This window comes from Pteropus medius, unplaced genomic scaffold (genome assembly GCF_902729225.1).
Source record: "Pteropus medius unplaced genomic scaffold, Ma_sr-lr_union100, whole genome shotgun sequence".
In the NCBI taxonomy this organism is placed as follows: domain Eukaryota; kingdom Metazoa; phylum Chordata; class Mammalia; order Chiroptera; family Pteropodidae; genus Pteropus; species Pteropus medius.
The window spans coordinates 6,008,967-6,034,281 of NW_024349224.1; the positions used below are offsets into that span (position 1 = coordinate 6,008,967).

Sequence of the window (25,315 nt, forward strand, 5' to 3'; positions counted from 1 at the left end):
CTCATCACTCTAGACCTGATCCAGTTGGTGATCCGGTTGGTTTCTGATTATAATAGTGTGACGCAGCTAAAACCCAGCGCATCTGCCAACAGTAGTGCAGAAATACTCTGCCGAAGGTCTGTTCTTCTTAAGTTGCCTGCTTTTTCTTTGATCCTCCTCTTTTACTTGATATCTCTTCAGTGCTCATGGACTTGGGCTATGATATTTGACCGTTGTTTGCATGTTGCTTCACAGATTTTCCTGGTTTTCTCCTTTGAGAGTATGAACTTTCTTCACACTTCCAAGGGTTCCGTGGAACACGAATTCCATCAGCCGACTCAGTTGTCATTTGGGAAATAGGGAATATTATAGACCCCTAGCTTTCTTGAAGATTCACAGATTCCGATTCATGAAAGGCTCTGCAATTTAGAAAACCACTTGATGAACCTTGTTTAAATGAATGTTTCCCAGATTTATGTGGCCACTTAATGCATCTTTATATGCCAGGCTACTGATATTATTCGTCCCATCTGGGGAAATGTTGGATTGTAAAACTTATAGTTCCTGCTGGGAACTATCATTTCTTCCAATTTCTCTGCCACCCCAGCATTTGCAGATAAAGGTGTCGCCAAAGGTTCCGACTTTATTTTCAAGGCATCTAGCAGTTTGAGTGTGGCAGTATCCATCCTGTTGGGGACTAACAATTGAACGTAAATTCTTGGAAGAAAGAGACTGTCGTCTCTGCACTCACCCCAGCACCAAGCACGGGGTCATTCTGTAGTGGCCGCTTTTTAAACGCACTTTGAATGCTATGGGATTCCTTTGTCACTGTGGTGGTTTAACTGACCCGTGAATGGCCCCAGCCAAAAAAAAAAAAAAAATATTGCAGGAGATGTTAAAAAAATAAAACGTATTGCAAGGCTTGGCAAGCTTGAGAGATAGGAGCAAGAAAAAAAATGGAGAATGCCCACAAAGAAGTCAAGAAAGGGGAATGAAAACTGACTGGAAAGAAGCAGCGAAGAACAAAATCTGCAGGTCGAGGTTTTCGCAAAGAGGAGCGAGTGATGGTGGGTCCAAGATGGCAGCTCCCAGGAGCCCAGTTCCCAGGCTGCTCTCCAGGCTGGATCCGCTTGGGCCTCCCACCAAGACTTGTGCCAGTGGTATTTGCCAGTACATTCCACCTTCGCAAGGTGCCAACTCCTCCACTACCGCCCTGTCCCACCCGCCTCCTACATCCCCACCTGGCCTCGCTGCTTTGAATCCAGCCCAGTAATCTCTGCCATCACACAGCCTCCTCCATGACTCACCCCGCCCGGCTGCTCTGCTCAGCACTTCACGGCAAGACCCAACCTGACCCTCTTTGGAGAAAGAGGAATTAGTGTCAAAGTTGAGGATTCAACTGTAAAATGACGTTTCCCAGCGTTGAACAGGTTCAGCATAAACTTGCAGACTGATGAAGAACTGGAGTTTATTTTTGGCTGTCGCTCGGAGCTTCGTGCAGACCGCGGAGATGGGGGAGCTCGAGCCAATGTGACCGTCCTTCTGAGCCTCTGCAGCTCTCATGTGTCTTCGGTTGCGGGCAAATACTTGGGCTTGAATACAGTTCCTTCCCTCCTAGCTCTTCACGTTTGTGAATCTTCACAGTAAAACGCATGTGGGAAATCAAGGCGACACACGTTCCAACCCAGTTGGAGTAGTCAGAGAGAGACCGTCCCAGCCTTTAAAATCCGCCCTGTCGACACTAGTATTTTTACAACCACTCCCTGCCCGCTCGCCCCCACCGCCTGATTTTTATGAACGCAGGCGATTTAGGACAGAGCCACAGGATTTTCAATCACCGAATTCCTAGGTGTGTTCAGAGTAGAAACAAAGATTACCCTGTTCAACGGTGAATTTGTGCCTCTGGGTGAAGAGCCAGGTGTTCTTTCAACCGAACTGTGAGACTAATTTCTTCCTGGCCTCTGGAAACCAGCTGAAGCGGTGGGCCAGCTGGGATATCTTCAATCTTGCATACCAACATCTTTCTCTGATTCACAGATTTCCTTGATCCCCAGCACTTCCTCTGGTATGTGCATCCCCGACAGTAAGCGATATCTCTTACTAGATTTGGGCATTTTTAAATTGCGAGTCTTTGGGAGGGGAGGGGAGAGGTAGGGGGCTGGATGGTCGTATTAGAATATTTCCAGAGGGAGCCTCCCTTTAATGCCACCCACCTCCGACTCTTGTGCATCGTATGAGCTCCGCATTCACAAAGAGATGACACGGAAGGAATCGAGGGTGGCCTTAGGAACATTACTTTTTAAAATAGTTAAATGATCTCAGAGAAAACAAAGTGAATTTGCAGCCAGTTATTGTAACACCCATGAGTAGGAGTTTAAAACAACAAGAAGCCATGGAGATCCTCATCTAGAGGAGAAATTTCGTTTGCGAGTTTTTCTGATGACTTTGAGTTGCAAAGCATAGTTTTTTTTGTTTTTTGTTTTTGTTTATTTTTTTAATTTTTTCAATTTTTTATTAATTGACTCACTTTCAGTGATTTGAGATTTGGAGAGACCCAGGGATTTACCCGGTTGCCACAGAGTAAAACTTGATATTAGGAAGCAGGAGCCTGTACCTGACAGTCTGGTGGTTCTCAGAATGCCAGATCATATCCGTAATTTATTTTCTCAAATAGCTGTGACATATAAGATTCTCCATGCACTAAAAAGGGTATTTGAAAGTCGCGAGTAAGTGATAGAGGACCTTTGGTGACTTGAAGCATGTCCACTTTCAGCTGCGTCTGCCCGTTGACCCTTCTAGTATAATCTGTATCCTGTCTTATGCACAAGTATGTGAAGGGAAATGCATTTTTCTTCGCTAGTGACACACACGCTTGGTTTTCGGGAGCCTGCAGTGTTTCAGTTGACACGCTCTCTTTTTTCGAGCGATGCTCTCTGTTTTAGAGAGGACATTTACAGCTCCCCTTCCGCCCAAAAGTGGGCTCCACCGTCAGGCAAACAGCAGAACCCCCATTAGTCTGGCATGGACGAGCACTTTGGCCGACTGAACCAAGTAATGACAGTCGTGGCTCAACTGGAGAATGTCGTTTGCGTGCCACCGGCATACATCTCGCTCGCCTAAAGAGTGCGCTCTAAAATAGATGTGGATTTTCAGGCATTTTTAAATGGGGAGATGTCTTGGACATTTCAACTGCAGATCCCCTCGAATGGGATGTTATCAGGGATTTGCATGTTGCAAAAAACAAGTCGTGTTTCCTATGACGGATCGTCACAGCTTTCGCTCCTTAGAGTGTAGATCACCTAAGCCGTTCACACAGAGTGGCTTGCCGTAGCGGTCCTTTGCACTTGGCGACAATCGTCATAGTTAAAGTGGCACCTTAAGAAGCAACGTAGATTAGCTTCCAGAGAGCAATGTCCCATGGTTCATAACTAATAATAAAATAATTAAGCTTTGCCCATGGCAGAAATGTTCAGAGCAGAAGGGACGGACATAAGAGCAGGAAATTTGAACCAGCGTAAAAAAAAGAGAGAGAGATTTAAAATTCTAAGACTTTGGAAAAAACACAATGTAAAAAAATAGCGTGAATAATGACTATAAATAACTGTTGAGCGGTCAAACCCTGTGGTACACGCTTCCCAGAGCTTTCAGTTTCGACCTCACGACAGTCAGCGAAGCAGGTATTTATTGTCCCTATTTGCCAGACGAGAACGCTGAGGTTTCGTAAGGTGACTTACAAGGTCAGACAGCCTCCAGCAAGGAGGGAGGACAGAATTCCAGCTCACACGGTCGGCCTCGGAGCGGTCGTTCTTGGCCATTTTTCTATCTTGCCTCATTTATCATTTTTTCCTCTGGCAGAGTTTGGGAACTAAGAGGCAGCAGGCCAGACCTAGCCTTAGGTAACATCGTAGCTGTTGAGCAATTACTGTGCCCCGATTAGCTTACTGTGCCCCGATTAGCGGAGGATATAACTGCCACGAAGTAGGTGGCAGTTATTATTCCCATTTTGTGTAGGAGGAAAACTGACGTTCAAATTAAGTAATGTGTCCCAGATGTTAGCAGAGCTAGCGCCCAACTCCAGGCAGTCTGGTCCCGGCCACCACGCTCTTAACCGTCATGCGAAAAAACGCACCTGTTTGCCAACATTTTACAACCTGGATATTTTACGCTACAAACAAAGACATCTGATTGCTCTTGGAAAAGAAAAAAAAACAATATAGGACGACATTGGTCCCCTTCTGCCTGGCCACGGTCACTCGGCGACAGTGGGCGGCTCCCTGTTTCAGAGGGCGGATCTCTCGCCTCGTTGCCACGAGCCCTCGCTGGCTGCTTCACGCTTTGGTCGCCCACCCGGGCCTGGAGCACATTTTATTTTGCAGCCCCGGCCTCGGGCCTCCCTCGTGCTGCAGCTCTCTCTGCGGCAGCCCGATGTCCTTCTGTTTGACGTGTCGTATCGTAGCATAAGTTGTTCGGTGTTCCTTTTAAAAACGGCAACCTCCTCCTCCCCGTCTTCCTCGCTGTCCTTCTCCGCCAGAGAAAGACGACTGTGCAGGTTTCGCGTTTGTGCCCGACCAGCTGGGGACGTGCACGGTGTGTGTCATCTTTTCTCTCTCTGCCTGGTCGATGGCACTCTGCTGGTGCCTGGTTGGCAGTGACCGGGCTGATAGCAGCATCTCCAGGCTTTGGCATTCAGCTCGGAGGGTGTGACCCAGAGACACCCAGCCTCTATACGTATCAGAACAAAATCCAACTATAACATCCAGAGATGAAGAGAAAGATTTTGGCAGGTACGCGTCTCCTCCTCAGACTGGAGATTTAGATGTTTAATAAGGGCTTTTCTAAGAACTCAGTCTTGATTATTCGTTCCGTGTTGGGCCAAACCAGTGCATTATTGGTAGGTAAGATAATGAGTGGCATTCACCCAAGGGTAATCCTTTCAGAGATTTTGATGATGCAGTAAATCATGAGTGTAAAGCCTGAGTGGTTTATGCCATTAAAACCTCAAGATAGAATTAGGCTTGTAATCACCACTTGCCCATGTTTTGTCATTTATGATAATTATAGTAGTAATAATCCGTGTATTGTTGAGAAGTAGCAGTCAGAAGCATCCATCAATTTTTTATCGACACCAAATCAAGTTGATACTTCATCTTTGCTGCAAAAATGTAGATTGCACCAATTAGTCTATAGAAATTGGGCAGTCATTAGCAATGAAGTAAGCAGTTAATCTGCAGAACATTCCTGGTTCCTCTGATGCCAACAATCCCTCTTAATTACATGGAATATTGTGAGCTTCTTCAGGACTCTGTCAATAACTCCGTTGTTGGCTTAGATTGGAAGGAGCATCTATGTCCCTGCTTTTATTTAAAGAAATGCTCTGCTACCTCCCGGCCCCCATCTTATACTCTTCTGCACTTCCAAGCAAATTCATTCTGAAGCAGAACACTCGAATCAAAGCAGTTGGCGTTTTCTTATTTAGAAATAAGAATTTTCCCCAACGGATTTCTTTTGGTGATGGTTTGTTAGCTCACCATCCCATGGTTGTTAACTATTCTTGTTCACCTTACCGCAATCATGAAATAATCATCTCTTTAAAAAAAAAAGAAAGAAAGAAAGAAAAATCAAGATGTAAAAGAAAAATTCAGCTAGTTGGGAAGGAATCCTGGTGCCAGTGAGCTTTCTGCGTCTGCCTCCAGCCTTTTCCCCCGGGCTGGCCTGGTCTCCCTCTCCAGACATTTTCAACCAGCATCGCTCACAGATTTTACTAAGGCAGCTAAATAATGCAGGGTGGAAATTAGAAAGGGGGGTGGTGGAATATATATATATATATATATATATATATATATATATATATATGTAATATTTATTTTTATTCTTAAAGGAAATTTGGAAAAAGAAGAACAGGAAAAATAGCTCACCCTTATTCTTCCACCGTGACACCAACTCTGTAACTGTTTTTTGGTCGATTTTATTTCCAGCTTTTAAACATACAGACGTAGCGCGTTGAGTTGTTTTAGTATTATTATTATTATTATTATTATGGTATTCTTTTTCACGTGTCATCATAATTTTTCTCACCCTACTAACAGTTTTTAATCATCGTTTTTAATGGATGCATAATATTCTTGTCAAATATAGAGCATATATTTCTTTATGTTTTGGATTATTTCCCTGATATAAATTGCCCAAAGTAAAATACTGGATCAAATTTATAAACTTCTTTGTAACTCTCGATACATATTGACAAACTGCTCTCCGAAAGGACTGTACCAATTTAAAAACAAACAAACAAAGCACCAGTAATATGTGCAAATTCCAATTTAATATTAGTGAATGAGATTTAAATTTGGATGTTTGGCATGCTTGTAGCTAAGCTAAAAATATAAATGCTACCCCTCCTTAATGGACAAATGGGTACAGTATCAAATTGTGCTCTGACACATATCGGCTTAAACAAGGGTAATTATTATCTCACATTACAGGAAGTTCAGAAGTAGGACAGCTGTAGGTGTGACATGATCATAGGTCCAGGGAAGTCCTTAAAGACCTGGATTCTTCTCTTTTAAGCTCTGCCGTCGTAACCTTTAGCCTCACACAGGCCGACTTTATGCTTCAAATGGCTGCAGCTGCTCCAGCCATCACGTCCAGATGTAGAAACAACAGAAATAGGAAGAGATCAACTCTCCTGTGCCTCCTTCTTAAAAGTGAGGAAATTCTACCTGGAGACTCCCCAGTGACCCTCCCTCAGCTCTCATTTCTCAGTTCGGGCTCAGGCGCCCACCCCCCAAGCGCAGGACTGGCGGGGGGCGGGGGGCGGAATGGAAGCACCATTCTTGGCTTATTGACCAAGATTTGCTTCAGTTTCCTCTGAGCGCTGAACCCCTGAGTAAAACGGGGGCTCTGTTAGGAAAGGAAGGAGGAGGGAACAGTTGTCGGGGAGGAGACCAGCAGTGCCTCCCGTGGACACCATGATTTTCTTTCTTCAGCCCCTGGCACTTCCTTAGAACCATTTAAAATCCTCTAGTCACAGCTTACGCATTTAATGGACATTTGCAAAACAGAGCAACCACCAGGCCTGCGTGTCGGGTCCTCTCGTGTACCGTGTTCATGCCACGTATTTCCTTTCCGCTTTCCTGCAGCCTCTACCTCCGGGCCGGGCCCCTCCGACAGAAACCAGGAGCCCCTCTCGTCTTACATACCTTTGCTATATAGGTCTCTGATGAGAAAGAAGCAGAGCTGGCTTCTCTCTTGGAGGATTCCTGTCTGGTGGATTTGGCATGCGATAGTGCCATTGCCAAGGCTTTTTACAGCCCGATGGCACAGGCCTGCCTCCCAGGCCAAACGACTCAGGTTCTGTGCATCTTTCTCCACTACCCAGCCCAGCGTCGAGCATTTCACCGTTCGAGAGATCAAGAAAGAAGGGGAGGGGGCTGAGGAATGCAGATCAGTCAACTGCTTGTTTAATCTGGCTGGATAAACGGCTGAAATTACACCTCACAGAGTATTTTGAAAATAATCCAATTTACTTCTACACTTATTTCCCCACTAATTGTACAAATTCGTGAGAAGATTATATTTAAGTGTAAAATAAATAAGAAAATGTTTTAAGAGGCAGTGGCAGAAGAAAACATGGCTCTGGATTGAAGAAACCAGCCGAAAGACTACACTTTATGCCTCAGAAATTCAGTACCATTTTGCATTCCGTGTGCACGACTGGATCATAAGCTAGAGATGTTGTCTCTTTATTAAGGCCTGAGTTGGAATGTTACCTGGCACCAGGACATCAAGGTGATCTCGGGTCAAAGCTGCCCATTCCTTCATCCAGGTAGACGAGGGCCTGGAATACACCTATAAGAAATACACCTATTTCTTATCATGCTATGATGGAGTCATTACATCAGTTGTTTTTCTGGGAGGAGACCAAACCAAAAAAAAAAAAAAAAGAGGAAAAACAAAAGACCCCACCAACTTGTGTACTTTTTGTTTTATGGTTTCATAAGTATTTTTACAACATAATTACATTTTCCAATTTTGAGACTACATACATTTCCACCACTTACATAATCGAATGTAATAGCATAGACTAGTTGAACAGACAGTGTTAAAATTTACTTGAAGCAAAAAATTACACAACAAAATGCTGTTTCAGAAAGATTTTTGGAACTTATGCTCCACAGACCCCCCTCTCCCAAAGAGGTAGATCAAGATACACATCATAGCCCTCAAGTAGCTATTAGAGGTTTTCAAACGTGGCACCCCTGATGTGTACTGCGTGTCCCTGTGCGGAAGGTGGTGGGTGGGGTTCCGTGTCGTCTCCTTCTTCCCCTCACTGGGTCTCTCTCCCTCAGTCTCTCTGTACTTCCTCCCCGCCTTTCTCTTTCTCTCCTCCTCCCTACTTCTTCCTTTCATTTAGGGGCCGGGAGAATGGTTTGAAACAATAGGCTAACGAGAAGAAATGATGGAGATTCTGGGACTTTTATTTCCAGCTAAAGTGATCCATGGATCAAAATGTTTGACGGCCGCTGGCTTTGAAGAGTTTAAAGGGTTCTTTAGAAATTTCTCACTTACTCCTCAGAGGGCAGACCGGATACAAAGTCGAGGTCCGTTGGGTTTCATGGCCTTGAGGAGTGTTTTGAGCATGGTGCCATTGTTGTGTAAGAGAACAGGCAGAGAGAGGAGAGTAAACACAGACCACAGTGTGTGCGAAATGAGGAGCCTGTAACGTGAAGGATGATAATTATGGGCAGGGCTTTAGAAACAGCATGCTAGTTTGTTATAATTGCTTCTTCCATCACTGGAAACAAAACGTATTGAAAGGTTACTTTTTCTCCAAGTCCACTCCTTTCCCTTTGGTGTTTTTCAAGAAGAAGAGGAAGCAAAATGTTTTAAAGTAGATTTTTAAAGCGATTCATTTGTGGGCTATTGTCATATTACTAGGATTTCGCCAGCCCCTTTTCATTACTTCACCTATTGAGTTTTTTTAATTTAAGAAAATAATAAGATTTCTAATCAGGAATTTTTTTTTTTTTTTGAGTCGTCAGTCATTTTCTCCTAAGGATGATATCTCTTGTGGTGCTCCTAGTCCATATGGAGCAAATTAGACAGTGAGAGAATGGAGCTGCCGCTGTTTCTGATTGTTACGGTATATTAAAAAAAAAAAAATTTTTTTTTTTTTTTGACTTGCCGATCTGGAGAAAAGATGGATAAAATGCTCTTTGAGCATACGAGTCTTTTTTTTTTTTTTTTTAATGTCGGTACAGCAGGGTTGCATTTATACTTGGCTTTTCAGACCTGTCTCTTGACCTTCTAATTACTTTATTTGAAACAGCACTGAGGGCATAATAAACCTGGAGGTCGCCGCTCCTTCGCTTCATCATAAATTAAAGCTGCGGGTTTGTCGAGGTGAATGTGGAGGCGGAATGTCCATTACGGCTCAAGTGACGGCTTGTCAATAAGAGTGCTTTTTAGTTTGTTCTAGTCAGCACTTGCTGTGCATTTTGTTGGACCGCTGGGAAATAAATACAACAAGATTATACATTTGGAATACCGCGAGAGTTCATGAAAAAAAAAAAAACCACAGATGATAAATTATACACTTGGTAGAAAGTGACACGCTATCTTGTGCTATTAACAACCAGAGATAATTGCAACGAATTGTAATTGCAGTTTGCAACTTACAGTACAGTGTGTCCAACATCAATCTTAATAGTGAACAAAGCAATTTATATTAAAACTTAATTCACTTGGTAACTTTCTGCTGTATACACGGGAGCCAACAGATGTAGCTTTTCAGAAAGTTCAAAGGCATTTGAAACGTGGCAAGAAATGCTAATGCAGTAAGCCTTGGAGAAATATTGCATTACTACTTGTAATGAAAACAAATGTATGTCATTATCTCCTAGTTGGTGTTTATTTAATAAAATATGCAGTTTGCACATTGGCAAATTCAGTGTTTCTGAATGGATAGAGAATGATGTCCTATTTGGAATCAAAGGCCAAACAGGACTAGCAATTATGCATCTAGTATAAATAGCGTGCACCTCGACGCTTCGGTGGGTTTTGGATGAGGTGTAACAGCAGACGGGGGCAACTTTATTCATGACTCCTTAGATTGGATGTCTTTGAAGCAAGAAGGGAGATCTCCTGGAATTACTTAAGAGAACAAGCATATTTGTTTTGTGAGCTTGACTTACGGCCAGTCGAGCAGTTGAGTGAAATCTCTAAACTGATTAGAGCTTTAGTTCAGATAATCTTCTACCTTTTTCATTAATTTATTCCTTAATGCTATTTTGCTGCTCTTCTACCAAGGATAATAATCTCACACTCTCTGACCTCCATGAGTGGATGACCTGGAGCCCATAACTAATCTTATTTACTCTCCTGACTGGCCGAACTTCATTTACCTCGACTGGATAAAGAGTGTGGCGTTGCCCAGCGCCCCATCCCTCAGCATTCAGAGAAGGGGGGCGATGGGCTTTCCCAGTCAGGATTCAGCGCCTTCTGGGGCCGGGCCAGCTCTGTGCCCTTCCTCTTCCTTTCCTGAAAGCATTTTTCCCTGCTTCGTTTTTTTCCCCTCTTTCTGAAATTTTGAAAATGATAGAGAAAAAACGGGAGGTGAGACTTAGCCACATAACTGTTTTCTCCTGACACAACTGCTTTCATTTTGAAAGTCAGTTTCCAGCCATGAACCGTATGAATATGCTGTCTGATTTAGGTATAATTGTTGAATACGTATAATTTTGTGTTCTGCTCTTTTATTTAATACCAAAGTATTTCCGGTATTGCTTCATAACTTAATAATTATTTGTTTTAATGACGATAATAATTCATTAACTTTATATACTGTATTTTATTTAACTATTCCCCGTTTATTGAAAAGTTGGGTTACTTCCATGTAGTTTCACTATTGTGAATAAATGCTACAATGAAAATCTCTTTAGGTATTTTCTTCACTCAGGTTATTTCCCTGAAATATATTATTAGAAGTGTAGTTATTAGGTAAAAGGTATAAACATTTGTGTGGCTTTTTGCCTTATGTTACCAAAATAGATCCCTGGACTAGATATAGTTTATACTATACTATAGCCACCTGCAATGTAGGAGGAATATACAAGTTTATCAAAGTAGCATTGAGATTGGTCCTGGTTCTTCTATTTACAGACTAAGTGACATTAGGCAGGTTAACCTCTCTACCTCATCTGAACCTCATTATTCCCCATCTGAATAACAGATGATTATTCTATATTACTTTATATATGTAAAGTTTTTTGATTAGTGTCTGCCACATAGGAAGCACTTAATAAAGGTTAGCTTTTATTATTATTACTAAAATTTAATTTTTCTCCTAATTTAATATCACCTTCTATTTAAGCTGCGGTCTTTACAGGAAATGTAGGTCACTGAAGCTAAGTTGTCAATGGAGTCCATAATTAGCAACTTCTGTCCGTGTTCAGGGAAAATTGTCACTCACTCGCTTGGGGACGAGCCATCAGGAAACACTTTGTAGTGATGAGTACTCTGTTTGTAAAGCGGAGGCTTAGGAAGCACTTTCTCTACATTTCTAATGATAAAATAGCCGCCATTCCAGAACTTTCTAGATGGATCTTTGCTGGAACCTTAGGGGCATGGTGTGTGGATTCCATGATTCTCACGGTCAGTGAGACCCCAAGTTCTCCACTTTTAGCTGTTGGGCTGGGCATTAAATATCATCAGGTGTTTGTAGGTTTGTAAGTAAGACAAAGAACTGGTTTCCTGGATTCTTTGATTTTAATAATAAATTTAAATAATAAATTTGAAAATTGTTTTCAAATTTATTATTTTTCAAAGAGAAACTGAAACTAACTTTATTATCTCATGGGATGATGTCGATGAGATGCACGTGCCACATACATCTTCTTGAGACTTGACAGCGCCTTCCAAAGCCGGAAGTCAGAGCAGTGTGCACTGGGCGCCCACGAAACCCCTGGGCGGAAGCCGGGCCTTACCTGCCCGAGGCAGAGGCTGGAACTTACGCTCTCGAGAACTCCTTTTAACCAAGAAGAACGTAGGTGTCTTATAGTTCCCTTCCGATGATGATTTATGAGTTAGAATTCTGTGGTTGCAAGGAACAGAAAGAAACGCTGGCTAATTTAAGCCAAAAAAAAAAAAAAAAAGCAAGAGAGTTTTTTCTTTTTCTTTTTTTGGGGGGTGGGGTGGGGAGGAGGATAGTACCCATGAAAATAAGTCAGACAAGAGAGGAAGCAGTGCAGACTCACAGGGCCCCCAGCCTGCATCCCGTGCCTGCTTCTCGGCTGGGGGAGGTCAGAGACCTTGAGGACAGTTCCACTAAGACTGCAAACCAGCGGGGGAAGTAATTTCCAAAAGAAAATTGGAGTCTTATTACTAGAAGAAGGGAAAATGGAGGCTGGACAGCTAGAAAAATAACAAGGGTACCCTGAACTTTTTAAGGATTGTATTACTGTAGTACCTCGGCACCAAAAACTGGGAAAACAACTAAATGATTACAGACACCACGAAGTATTGGGATCACCCAGTGGCCATTGCCTATGACATTAGCCCTAGAGATGAAAGCCGCTCATTTTTTATTAGCCAACAAGAGTCCATGTTGAGGACTCATATAATCAGGTATTTGTAAGAGAAATGTCTCATGTTTGGCTGCAGATATCACAGACCTAAAAGAAGGTGGGATTTATATTTCCTTCACGTGAAAGAAGTCCATAAAGCACAGGGCTTTGGCCGTGACTCCATCCCACCACCAGGGTTGAGGATCCCTTCGGTCTTTCTGCTCCTCCATGCTTTTGACATGGCTTCCATCTCCAGGTTTTCTTGATGGTCACAGGAGAACTACTGCGGCTCCCAATATCTCATCTACACGAAGGAGGAAGGAAGAGAGGGAGAGAAGGCAGACGTGCCTAGCCGTTGAGTCGCCCCCTCCCTCCCCTGACCCCTTTTTAAGGAACTTCCCCAGAAGCCCTACCCAGCAGTCTCCACCTGGATTCCAGTAGCGGGACTTGGTCACACTCATTGATAAAGGAAGCCGAGAAATGGTTTTCAGCTGGGAGAGTGGCTATTAAGAAGGCAACCAGCAGTTTCTGGCACAGCCCCCGTGCCCGAAGCAGACAGCCCAGCTCTGTGAACTCTCCTGGCAGGTCCCGGATGTCGGCAGGATTATAGACGAGAAGCCAGGAGAGTAATCATAAAGCGTCTTCTAGGGTAGAGAGAGAAGTAAGTGGATTGAATGATGAAAACCGTAGGTCATTAAATAAAGTTCCAACATTTTCTTCTTGCCCAAAACATTCACAGCAAACTCTGTGGAGTAGGGATTGGAGGGAAATGTCCCTTGCCATTTTTCTTTCGCCTTTTTGCAATGCAACAGGACAATCAATAGAAATCTTTGCAGTAATCATATATTGATTTTCCTAGAATATAACTCCATTTAAAGCACTTTTATCCCCAGGAGTCGAAACATTGGAGGCTATCAAAGGAGGAAGTAGGGTTCCTTGACCCCATCTGCAGTGCACAATTGATTAACAGAGGATAGTTATGAGAGAGAGAGAGAGACAGAGAGAGAGAGAGAGAGGAGAGAGAAGTCACCGAAAGGTTAATACTAGCTAAAGAGAATCATCATTATAGGACATTAGGCTTTTGGTAAAATCATAAGGTCGAGATAAGATAATGATACCATCTAAAATTACATGAGATTTGGGGTACTTAGCATCATCTTAGTGTGTACCCCCACCCCTCCTCTCAGCTCCCCCCCCAAAAACACAGCTGAATTTGGGGGATTGGCAGAACTGCAAATGGACACAGACTGATTGATATGTTTAGGTTTGGGGCTTGAAGAGCTGGCTTGATCACAGAGTGAATGATGCCATTTTAGTTTTTCTGAGTCATTGAGTCCCTAAGTACTAAACTGTAACTTTAACGGATATATTAAATGCTTCTTTGCTTCAGACAAAGCTAAAAGAAAAAGAGAGGAAAATCTTCTTTGACTCGTTTTTATGCCTTTTCTTAAGAAAACAAAACACAAGCCTGCTCCTCCCTCCTCATCCCTGCAGTCCCTAAAAATAACGACGACAATGAATCCACCTTCTGAAAATCCCAAGAGTTTAGGTCTGCTGAGTATTTGTGGGCACAGATGTCTTCATCCCAGAGACGAGGAGAGTAATTGGATGGCAACATTGAAAGTCGTTCCCCGCCTCGGGCCCCCATAACTGGGACGTCGCCAAAACAGGGCGATGCCTCCTGAAGCGATCTCGAGGTCGCCTCTCTTACACACTCCTGGCTGAGGGTGCCCTGGTGTTCTCGTGCCTGCAGGATTGCACACTCAATACATTTCTCGCCCTCATTCCCTCCTGGTGTTCCCACCAGGGCTGGGTTCTCACAAACAAGCTCTTTATCAAATTAAAAGGTGCATGTAGCCTCATTGTCCTTCTCAATGTGCTGTATTTGATGCTGTTTATTTTACCAGCGGCTTGAAGAGTTTGTGTTTTGTTTTGTATTGGGGAGGGTGGGCTTTTTTTTTTTTTTTTTTTTTTGGCTTCGGGCAAAGCAACTAGTCTACATTGTCAGATAAAGTATCTTATCTGTCAGCAGCACCCTTGTGAATTAATCATAATTCAATAGGCTTACTAATCAAGGTTCGAGATGAATGTTTTGATAGAGCAATCAGATTTGTCTCATCTATCACGAGTTGACAGTCGCTGCGGGCAGTGTGCACTTGGCCATGGCAGACCTGTTTCTCATCCCTTTGGCCTGGCCCACCGGTTGGGCAGTATTGCTGATTGCAGCATCGAACCCAGGCACTGTGCCTAATTAAGTTCTGTTTCTCACCACCCCCTGTCCTCCCTCCCCTCCCACCTATTTTCAGAATAGTTGGGTGGAGTTTGGCTCTTACGAACCCCCTCATGTGATCAAAAGATCTAGAGATATGGTGTTCCCTTTGTCATTTTCACCTGATAACAAAGGTGTGCCGAGCCAAGTGACAGATGTCAAGGGTGATGATGGTGTCACTTGCAAACACTGGTCAGAGGAAAAAAAAAATACACATATTTTTCAATGTTACTGATTACAACTCTTGTCATGTCACACGTCACTAAAATCTGTGCCCCGCTTGACCGCGTTGTGGATTCTTCGGGATCTTTGACAGCATGACTTGCACGTTGGTTCAATTTGATCACATAAATAGAAGCTTTTGTTGTAGATTGACATTTCGTTGTACACAGTGTTTCAAGTTCTGGGATAAAATCCTGAAATAATGCTACATCGTGTGTTTTGCATGGTAGTCACGTTACTGCGAAAAAGTTAAGGATGGGATCATTTTACGGAAGAGCTTTTCATCAATTTTTCTTTTCCTCTCTATACTTCTATTAGCATAAAGATAATATTTCCTCATTATAGAAAGCTTGGAAATTTCCAGAAAAGTCTAAAGAATTTTTTAAATTTCCCCTAATTCCATCAGCTCAGAGTTAATCAATATTAACGAAATATCATCCTATTAAAATTAAATGAATAGCAGCACAAATATCTCCGTGAGCGGTTGCCTGGCCCTGACATCAGTCTAGTATAATTCTGCCTGGCATGCTATTCTGGAACCCGTGGACACCGGAAGAAAATCCACCGGAATCCAGGAAGACCCTGCTTTCTGTCAGGATTTCGGTTTCTGCATGAAAGGCATATGGGAAACCCCATTTAGGCTGTTAGCGCATCTAACATGTTGGAAGTGACAGCTTTTTGATTTCACAGGCGTGCCACTAAGTGAATGCTGGCCTGACTGTGAGAGAGATGCGTGATCGGGTGATTGAGACACGGGGTAGGAGAGTTACCCAGTCAGACTCCGGGTGTAATTGCGTCGGGCGTTCCAGGCGGCAGGGTGCTGTGTGCGTGTTAACTTTCGTGCTGAGCACGCGGGAGCCCCTGAGCAAGGAACGCTTCCTGGGGGAGTTTCCTCACTTTGCCTTCGCTTTAGTTCTGCTCTTACCCAGGCGACCTCCCCGGCCCCTTTCTCAGCGGAGACACGAGGTGTCAGGGCGGGCTGTTTCGCAGGGAGTCCACTTGTCCCTGTGACTTTCTTCCTTTTGTCCATAGTTCTAGCACATTCTTTGGAACGATCTCGAGTGACCCACAGAGTTAGCGCACATCCCATCCCATCACAACCGTCTTGTGCCATAGTCCTCCTCGACCGGTTCCATTCCTGCAGTGGGAGAGACCCCGATTATCGAGGAAGTTAGTCCAGGCCTGCTTTTGTGCTGCCTCTGCTGTCGATTGTTCTTAACCAAGGCGATAAAGTAAACTTTGTAAATCCATCGAAATCAACTCTCCGCACTCGCGTGAGAAAGGATTTCAGGTAATCAATGAAGCACTTGCGAGCGGAGAGTGGCCAATTAATTTTCCCATCTTCTTACAGTTCTCAAGGAGGAAAATCCCATATTGGGGTTCTCTGCTCCGTCTGAGCCTGTCTCCCTGACATCACCCTCTGCCTTCATTTTGCTGCTGTTGAAGTCGAGAATGACACACAGGACCACCCTGTTCATAAGGAAGATGAATGGCAGTTCTAGAATTCTCTCTAGAAAGCATTAAATTAAGCTAGATTAAGAACTACCAGAAATATTAAGAATATGTAAGATTCAACACCTTTTAAAAAATTCTTGTACCGCCTACCAGTTATGAGAAAGAAATGCTTCAATTTTATTGCTTAGTACGAATAAACAGCCTTGATTTTTATTGTCTTCTTGGAAGAAAGGAATGATCAAGACCTTCGTGACTCAGTGGGTGATGCTTGTGAGCGACGCAGCCCAAGCAGCAGTGAGGGACTCTGGACAATGCGAGTGCTCCCTTTCTAGAATTTTCAGTGGGATACCTAACGAAACCGTCTCTCTTGGTTTTTTTTTTTTCCCTCCTCTCCTGGCATCTAGTGTGGACCAGATCAGGCCTCTGTAGTCAAAACCAGAGCAGCCGATTTTGACCAAGCACTTGCTCTTTGCGAGATTGTTTTGGTGCATCAGGAATCCAAAGAAATCTTAAGACATAATCCCTGTCCTCAGAGAGTTTACCATCTGTTTGGGAAGATAAGGCATAAAAACATGAAAAGTAAAAGTCTAATGAAGGATTTAAATAACAGCTCAAGACAATGGTAGGGAAGATGCATCTCATGACAACACATGCCTGTCAGGTGTGTTTACAGATGTCTTTCAGAAGAACAATGCTCTTAGACCCTTCTAGTTAGTTGTAGGGGCCCGTGGATACTAGTTGTGAATCTCTGAAATGCTAAGAAACCAAATATTATTGCATAAAAGGTGCTTTTCAATTTTGATATTTCAGTGCAAAAGAGAAATAGAGATCTGGTCTATGTAACAGGTCAAATTAGCATTTTAGATTATCGCTGAAAGGAAGGTTTAACTTTTTTAAATCCTCATAAAACTCATGGACCTCTGAGAAAATGCCAGTGGGCCTCACAGACCCGAGTAGGTGGTCATTTCATGAGCGAGTTCCAGGTTCAAATGGTGGGTTCATTTCAAGCTATGTAGTAAGATTGTAGGGAAAAGACGCATTTTGAGTTGGGTGAGATGCAGACATGAACAGGAAGAGATCAGTCCAGTTAGGTACGATTCATTACGAGGGTGAGAATAAGATGGTATCAACCAGGTTCAATATGTTAGGCTCCCTGGCTGAAGCAGAAAGTTCAGGAAACTTAGACCAAGTATCTGTGAGTGTCTCAAAGATGGCCAAGTCCTGGGAAGACTTAAGAGGTTTCCAAGGCCGAGAGTGTCATGGCACTGTGATATTTTAGGAGGGGTAGTTTGGTGGCAGGGTGTACAGGAGATTGGGGTTGTTCTTGTGTAAAGGGGTGTATTCGGAAAAGAACATTGTTTCTGGAATGAGTCGATGTGGGCATGCTCTAGGCGGAGCCGTGACAGCGTAAGCGTGAATTTCAAAGGATTTCTCATGCGAGGGAACTTCATAACCAATTGATTATGGGGAGGAAGAAGAGGAAGGGGGTCAAGGGTGATAACCTGATTTCAGCCTCGGAAGTAAATGAACATTTGGGGGAGGGGTGGGGTGCTCCGACACTGGTTTAAGTCTAGGGAGAGGGTTTAAGGATACAGCCATGTAAGTAGCTATTGAGAAAACCTAAAATACAGGGAGCAGAGCACGGCCTTGACGTTCTCCTGGCTGTGAAAAGTATGAAATCATTCCCCAAAAGATTGCTTTAATCTTGGTGTCAACTCAGTGACCTCAGATACATTAATACCTAACTTACAAAGCCAGCAATTGAAAGAAAGAGATTTCCAGTTTTTTTTTAGTGATTTTGATATCTTATTGTGGGTTACTAGTGACCTTGACTTTCTTCTTGTAGGGCGCGTAGTTAAGAGCTTATTCATGCCCTCACCGGCTGATGGCCACATTCCCTCTCCCTCGCTCTTTAGCTTAAAATGTTTTCATGTCACCTCCGGTTTCAGAAACTGACAAATTGCCAAGGGCCTGTCAAATCCAGACTGACTTTTTTCACCTGCTTAAAGAGATACTGTTATCTCTGAAGAACTAGTGTTTTCCTTCGGTGATATGGCTAAGCCTGTGTCATCTTTGAAGAATTGGCCAGTTGAGACAGCGAAGCTGGGAAATCTCTCGGGAGATACCCTCAGGTTTAAAGAGTGAGGAGAAATCGAGCAAAACCCAGTTCCTTTTTGCCAAGCCTGTTTTCTAGATCCGGGTCAGAGGTCGGGTTGAGTGTGTACAGTTGTCTGTTATAAAACCGTCTTTGTAAAACAGAGTCGTCCCATCCCAGGGAACAGGAGGACAAGTTTCATGTTGGTCAGAAACGACCGAGTTCTGTGAGCCCTAGATAATGTGACTTTTCAATAGACGATTCTCCTGTAAAGTCCTTCTTACAGCTTTCCAAGTGTCTGACTTACGAGGTGCTCGATATTGTCTTGCCCTGTCCGCCCCATTTCATCTGTCTCAGCGTCACTCCTGAGATATGGCGCAGGGGCCGACGCCCCCCTTGCGAGGGCACGGCCTTGCTCGCCAAATTTTAAAACCGTTTAAAAATCTGAAAATAAACACCGACTCGGCCCTATCTGGGAAGTCTGGTGTTTGTGTATCAAGGAAACAGAGCTGCTCTCAACAGCCCTTGTCGATAAAAGATCTAGGTGCTTTTCCATCTTAAAACCAGAGTTTAAGTGCTTTCTGATTCTAAAATGAAAAGAATTCCTTTGCTATACAAGGAAAAGAAAGTGATGGAAAAGGTTTGCCAAAAAAAATGTACCTCACTTTCCCGTTTCAGTGTAGCCTGCTGGCGTGAGTATGTTGGAAGGAGGTTTCCAGTTCAGTTCCAGTCATTATCCAAAAAATTTCCCAAACTCCTTGTACACAGTACTGTATGTCGGAACCTGTTCAGCCAGGGGTGGGGAGTGACCTGAGCTTTCGAGACCCGATAGGAGACTGCGAACATCAGAGCAGGTGACAGCTGTGCCAGTAGTTTTGGGGTCTTGAAAAGGGTCACTAATGCTTTCAAACCACTAAAGTCTCTTTAATTCTTCTGGAGCTATTGTTTCCCACATTCCTATTTCACAGTTGCACATAAATTAGCTTGAATGAATCTTAAACAACACGCTGGTGTCCACAGCTGTGTGTGTTAGGTTATCAGCCCCCGTTGGCAGTGTGCTCAGGGGACGAAGCACATTGAGTCACCAGCAAAACGTAACTGGGAGCATAAATCCCTTCCAAAATAATAGTATAGGGTCACCGGGCTAAATACGTAGAGTTTGGGATCATGCATTTTGCTATCATTTGGGCAGTGGGGGCTTGGGGAGGCGCGGTTACTGTAACCATTCAGGTCAGAAAACATAGAGCTGATTCCAAGTTTTTCCCTGTGGTTTGAAAGAATTCATGTCTCAAAGTGACTGACTGAACAGGATCCGATTCATCAGTTTTCTTTTTCTGTAAAACAGATATTCTCTTTAAAGTCCTCTTTAAAATCCTCGACTTTGGTTTAAACGTCTTCCTTACTGCAAACTTGCAAGAGAAGGAGCCACACCAGTACTTTCTCGGCAGCAAACTCGAAGCATCATGAACACAGATGATGTTTCCGGGACCACATAGCTGTTCATATCCAGAAATGACCTGAAACCCCTGAAAGGCATCATCTTCCCTTTGGTGGGGTCACTGTGTTCCTGGCCCCTGGATCTGGCTTATGGCTCCATGGGGTGGGGGTGGGGGCGTCTCAGATGACTGCAGCGTCTTCAGGAGATGTCCTATAAGCATGTCTAAACATGACTTTCCAAAGATCTCTTAGCCAGATACTGGCTTAAACGGCTCCTCCCCTGGGAGAAAGGGGTCTTTAAGGTATTTTGAGGGGTCAAGAGGTCTAATCCATAACTCTAAATCCCCAAGCTTGGGGGAGATCATTGACATGTAGGTTTTAAGGGCTCCCTTGGAGCCATTATGGTTTGTCATGCCCAGGCCCACTGGAGAGCATTTAATTGTAGATGACTGTCCCAGTATGTTACGAGGGCTTCTCAGGGTCTTTGGCAAAGCAGCTTCCTGCCACTTATGGGAAACCTGGGGAAACTGTTTTAAATTTAGGTTTGTGCTTTTAAACTAAGAAGCTGGAAACGTCAGAGGTTTTCGTACCTTCCCCTCGCTTCTTCCCTCTTTAAATCGAACCTCGATTGTACATAGATCCCTGGGTGCTGGATATATGTCAAATTCATTTTTTTCCCCTGATTTCTTTGTTTTTGAGGTTGGGATTTTTTTTTTTTTGGCTGTGGTGGCGGTGGTGGTGGTGGTGGAGATGGTGTAACGCACAAATACAATCATCACATCCAGTGGCTGCAAAGCTTTAATTTAAAAAGGTAATAGAGATCACATCGTCTCATATGGAACCAATTCTTCCTCGCCTTCTTCCCCCAAGGAGTGAAGGAAATATCTCTGGTATATGGTTAAGTACCTGATAGATTAGACCTTGAGATAGGTTGGTGGATTAAGGCAAAGCACACACAGACACACACACACGCACACGCGCACACACGCACACGCATGCACACACGCACGCACACACACCCACGCACACAAAATAGCTCGTGTTTTTCAGCTGTCTATCCATCCCATTTCGCCCCTCAGTATTCTGAATTTACCAGATTAGTCCTAATTTAATATTTGGCTCTTTAATACTTTAAACATTTTGGTTGGACCGAGCTCTCGGCTTCCGCGCTGCGTGTCTCCGTGAACATGTCTGCGTGCAGAAGAGGGCGTCATTAGGGGGGAGCGAGGGGAAGCCACCAGACGCCGTTTCTTGGGGCTGGGAATCCAAGGCAGTAGCGTTGGGAGCAGAAGGAAGCGAGAGGCCTCCCTGAGCCCTAGAGCTAGAGTGGAGGGTCGAAACTAAACACCCTGAGCCTCTTTTTGCTCAGGACTCCTGGCTCCTTCAGAAATGAGTTCATTTCTGAAAACATTGGAGTTTGGGGAGTTCTAGCTCCTTCTCGTACAACAGAAATTAAGCTATGGGGTCAGAAATGATTAACACACAGAGTCTCTGTGCTGGGCAGGAGTCCGTGGATCGAGTTGTAGCTCAGCCAGGACGTTTCTATGTTTATTTGGGTTTTTACAAGCTCCTTGCCTCAGTTCCTCTTCTCCAAGTGGAGCTATCTTATAAAATTACCAGGAGGTATGGACGTGTAGTAATAGAGAGGACACTTAATGAAGACTGTTAGCTGAGTCCTTTCCGCTGTGTGAGGTACCAGTGAAATGAGAGACGTGATTATTCCGAGAGAACTCTGCAGAATCAGGATGTCTCATGAAACCCGATCTCGGGACTAGATCGGGAGGCCTTCCATCTTTGATTTCTGCATCTCCCTGCACGTCTGCTTGCTGGGGTCTGGGAGCTCACGGTTTGAACGCACGCCCTCTTTCCACACACCAACTTCCATGGCCAAAAGCGGGCAGCCACTTCTGCGACAGTCAGCTCTGGCCAGGGGGTGAGGCCACACGGAACAAACGAGGCTGCCAGGGGCCTTTACTGAAACTGTGTGCATGTGGGACAGGTCCGTTCACAAGAGGGAGGGGGGCGAGGGACACCCTAACGTGGTTCCACCGTACCAGAGTTTTAAGGAGTCAGATAAAGCACCCACAGTTCTTTGTATTCCTCAGGGTAAAGTCGCTTTAAGGAACGCACCTAAAATTTAAAGCAGGGAAAGATTTTAAAGTTCACCCGACCCTACTCCCTGTGTCATGCTCAGGAAACCAAGAGAAAGAGAAAGCGACTAATTTCCCATAGGTCACGAAGCTAGTTAATAGTGTCCGCCGCTCATGCTTTTCGATAAAAGTGTACGCTTTGTTTAATTTTCTTCTGCCACCTCACAGCTGTACCTATTTGATGTTATTTTTTCCTCTTACCTAGAAGTTTTTGAATCGCAGGGGGTTTATATTTGTAGTCCCCCATTTAACAGATGGTTTAAGTTTTATAACTCTTTTGCTCTAGAAAAACATAGGCAGTGTTTATGTTAAAGACAACATAGACACATGGGAAAATGCTCACGATCATCGTGAAGTGAAAACAACAAATTAACGGCTGCGTAGCCTTTATGTTAAAAAAAAAAAAACGGTAAAACTTATACATGCACGTGGATGTCGGCTCGGTTCCTTAGAATGGCGACATTACATACAACTGAATTTTCCTTAATACTCTCATTAAATCATTTTTAGAATTTCAGAAAGCACGTCGAATAAGAATACACACGACTCTGCTCTTCATCTCAGAGCTTGCGGCTCCCATCGGCTGGGTGTTCTTGCCCCTGGGAGTGACCCCCGCCCTCCCACAGGGATGGGCACGCTTTCACTCCAATAGTGAGCACATCGAAAGTGAAAGCCTCAGGCCGTGGCTGCCGCTGCATTAAACGAGGGTCTAAGCAGAGACTGGGCCCCCAGCGCGATGACCCACCAGAGGCCGTCAGACGTTGAGACGTTTTCAAGCACAAGTAGAACCGGAGTCTAGAAGCTGGGAAGATGCTCGCATCCTGCACCTTGGCCCCTGTGCCCTCCCTAACTGGTGACAGGGAGCGCTTCAGGCCTCGAGAGGCACAGCTTGGTCCCAACCCAGACCGAGGACCCCAACGGACTTCTTCCTGCAGCCACACCGACGACGCATCATGATTGTCGCAAGCCAGGAAGTGCGCCCACCCTCCCACGCCCCTGCCACTCGGTTGTCCCTGCCCCACACGCCCCCACTGTCTGCTTCTGGCAGCAAAACCGGGTGGTGAGGGGGTGTAGAGGTGGGGCGGGAATCCAGTCACTTAGACACCACCCGATTTCTAGTCTGCCGTCATGGCAGTCCGCAGGCAGTGCAGTCCAGGGGCGACGAGAGCGGCCAGCAGGGCTTGCGAGGGCAGAAGCACCCACCTGGGAGGGGGGCCTCGTGGTTGCGTTGTACCTTCTTGAAGGGCAAACTGGCTTCTCAAGGAGGATGAAATTTGGAGGGAGGGCTCAGAGCCCGGCTGGCACTACCCGTGCCACGCCTGTCAGGGGCTTCGAAACCCTTAGTTCTCAGACCCTAGGAACCGCTCTTTCTAGAGCTCTGCGTGGCTGTGGCTTCGCGAAGGTCATGCCTAATGGGTTTGATGAGGAGGACAGGCTGTCAGGGGCAGCCTCAGAGGCACCTCTGCTTCTCCGGAAGTAGGAGTCTGTTTCAGTATTGATAGAGAGGGGTCGGGGAGAAGGCAAGGGACTTTGCCTTCCGGAAAGAAGCCGTGAAGGTGGAGAGACGGGCTGGAGGTAGGGTCCCATCTCCGCAGGATAATCAGGCCTTGCAGCCCTACAGGGATGGTGTGGCCCATTCTCGCACTGATTTGTTCATTGACTTATGTTTTTCACTCAACACACTTTTCCTGAGCACCTCCCACCGTACGGAGTGCTGGCTTCAGTGGACAACTAGGGAGCCATGGCCACACCTTGAGGTGCCTGCGAGGTAGGCCTGTCCCCCAGACTCACTCCGTCTCGAGTGCTTTATTTATTAAATGCTCTGCGGAGCTACAAAGACAAACCAGTCATAGTCCTCACGAAGGGCAGGCATCAGGGAGGTTTGATCCCGATCCTAGTCTCTCCAGAGATTTCGTCACTTCTCCAGTCGCCGATTAGGCTTCTCGCTCCACGTAGGAATTTGTCAGGTTCGGATCTGCCTGTTCTGACGTCAGCTCCCGTCTTCTGGCCCCGGCCAGTCCTCGGTGGGCAGGGTCGCCCGAGCGCCGAGCGCCTGCCGTTCGAGGCAAGAGTGTCGTTGAACCAGCGATTCTGGGCTTGGCCACAGTTGACCTTAGCTGTTCCCCTCTCTGAAGCTGGATTTAGCAGGGATTTGTTTGAACCTCTGCAAACTTCAATTCAAATCAGTGTTCAAACCTAGTGATTGGCTGAGTGAACTGCTTTCATGCTGACAGTGAAAAAAATTGACTTTAAAATAATCCTTTTAGGGACTCCAGATGAGTGGTTTGACCTTTTATTAATATTCTTTTCTTTCTAATAATAATGGGTTTAAGTCGACATCTCTTTAAATTTGGTTAATTCCATTAGGAGCACTCCAAAAGAGAGGTTCCATCAGTGGCTTTGAAATGGGATAAAGAAAAATCAGTTATATGGTAAAAAATCCCAGTTATACTAACCAGATTAAAGACTTTCTCCTGAACGAAAGGAAAACTTGACACAGATTATTTGAAACTAATTGTAGATATGTCGAAGCACATGGAGAACCCTATCCTGAAGTTTTTATATTTCCAAGTTATCTTGGAGCTTCAATTCCCATGGGAGAGCCCCCTGTTAAGTAAATAACGTAAATAATTTCTGATAGTGAACTAGGAAATGGAGGTAGTAGAGTGGGTAATATTAGACAGAGAGGTCAGAGAAAGCTCTGGGCCATGACATTTAAGCTGAGATCTGAAAGTCATGGAGACAGTCACACAAAGACACGGAGTTAGTGTCCCCGACGATGGGAACAGGAAGCGCAAAGCCCCAGAGGTAGGGATGGGCTTGGTGTCTTGAAGGAACAGGAAGTGTGCAGAGCAATGGTCGAAGGGAAGCGACAGGACACGGGAGCGGTCGGAAAGGAAGGCTGGACCACAGGAAGACATTTAAATTTTATTCGTGGTACGGAGAGTCCTTTAGAAAGCTAAACACTGACTTTTTTCCCAAGCCATCCACAAAGGGGAAATGTGCCTAAGGCGTGTGTTTTATTTCGGTCTGAAGAAGAAAGTGCTAAGGTTTCTCCTCTTTTTAATCTCTACATCGAGTTGTACAAGTATTAGTGAAATGAAATATTTACAAAAGTGCTTCGAAAATTTTAAAGCACTCCATAAAC

General features: G+C 44.6%; 1 protein-coding gene across 5 annotated transcripts in view; it reads left to right on the forward strand.

The window, feature by feature from the left end:
* FTO (FTO alpha-ketoglutarate dependent dioxygenase) overlaps positions 1–25,315 on the forward strand; it is a 325,863-nt gene that overhangs the window by 241,901 nt on the left and 58,647 nt on the right. The window contains exon 10 of one of the 5 annotated variants that reach the window (XM_039880894.1): positions 17,314–17,318. The exons of 3 other annotated variants lie outside the window; for them this stretch is intronic. In XM_039880894.1, coding sequence (XP_039736828.1) covers positions 17,314–17,318 — 5 coding nt within the window. Of the gene's footprint in view, positions 1–7,115; positions 7,393–17,313; positions 17,319–25,315 lie in introns of those variants that run through there. One more of the 5 variants, XM_039880888.1, reaches the window with a different exon arrangement.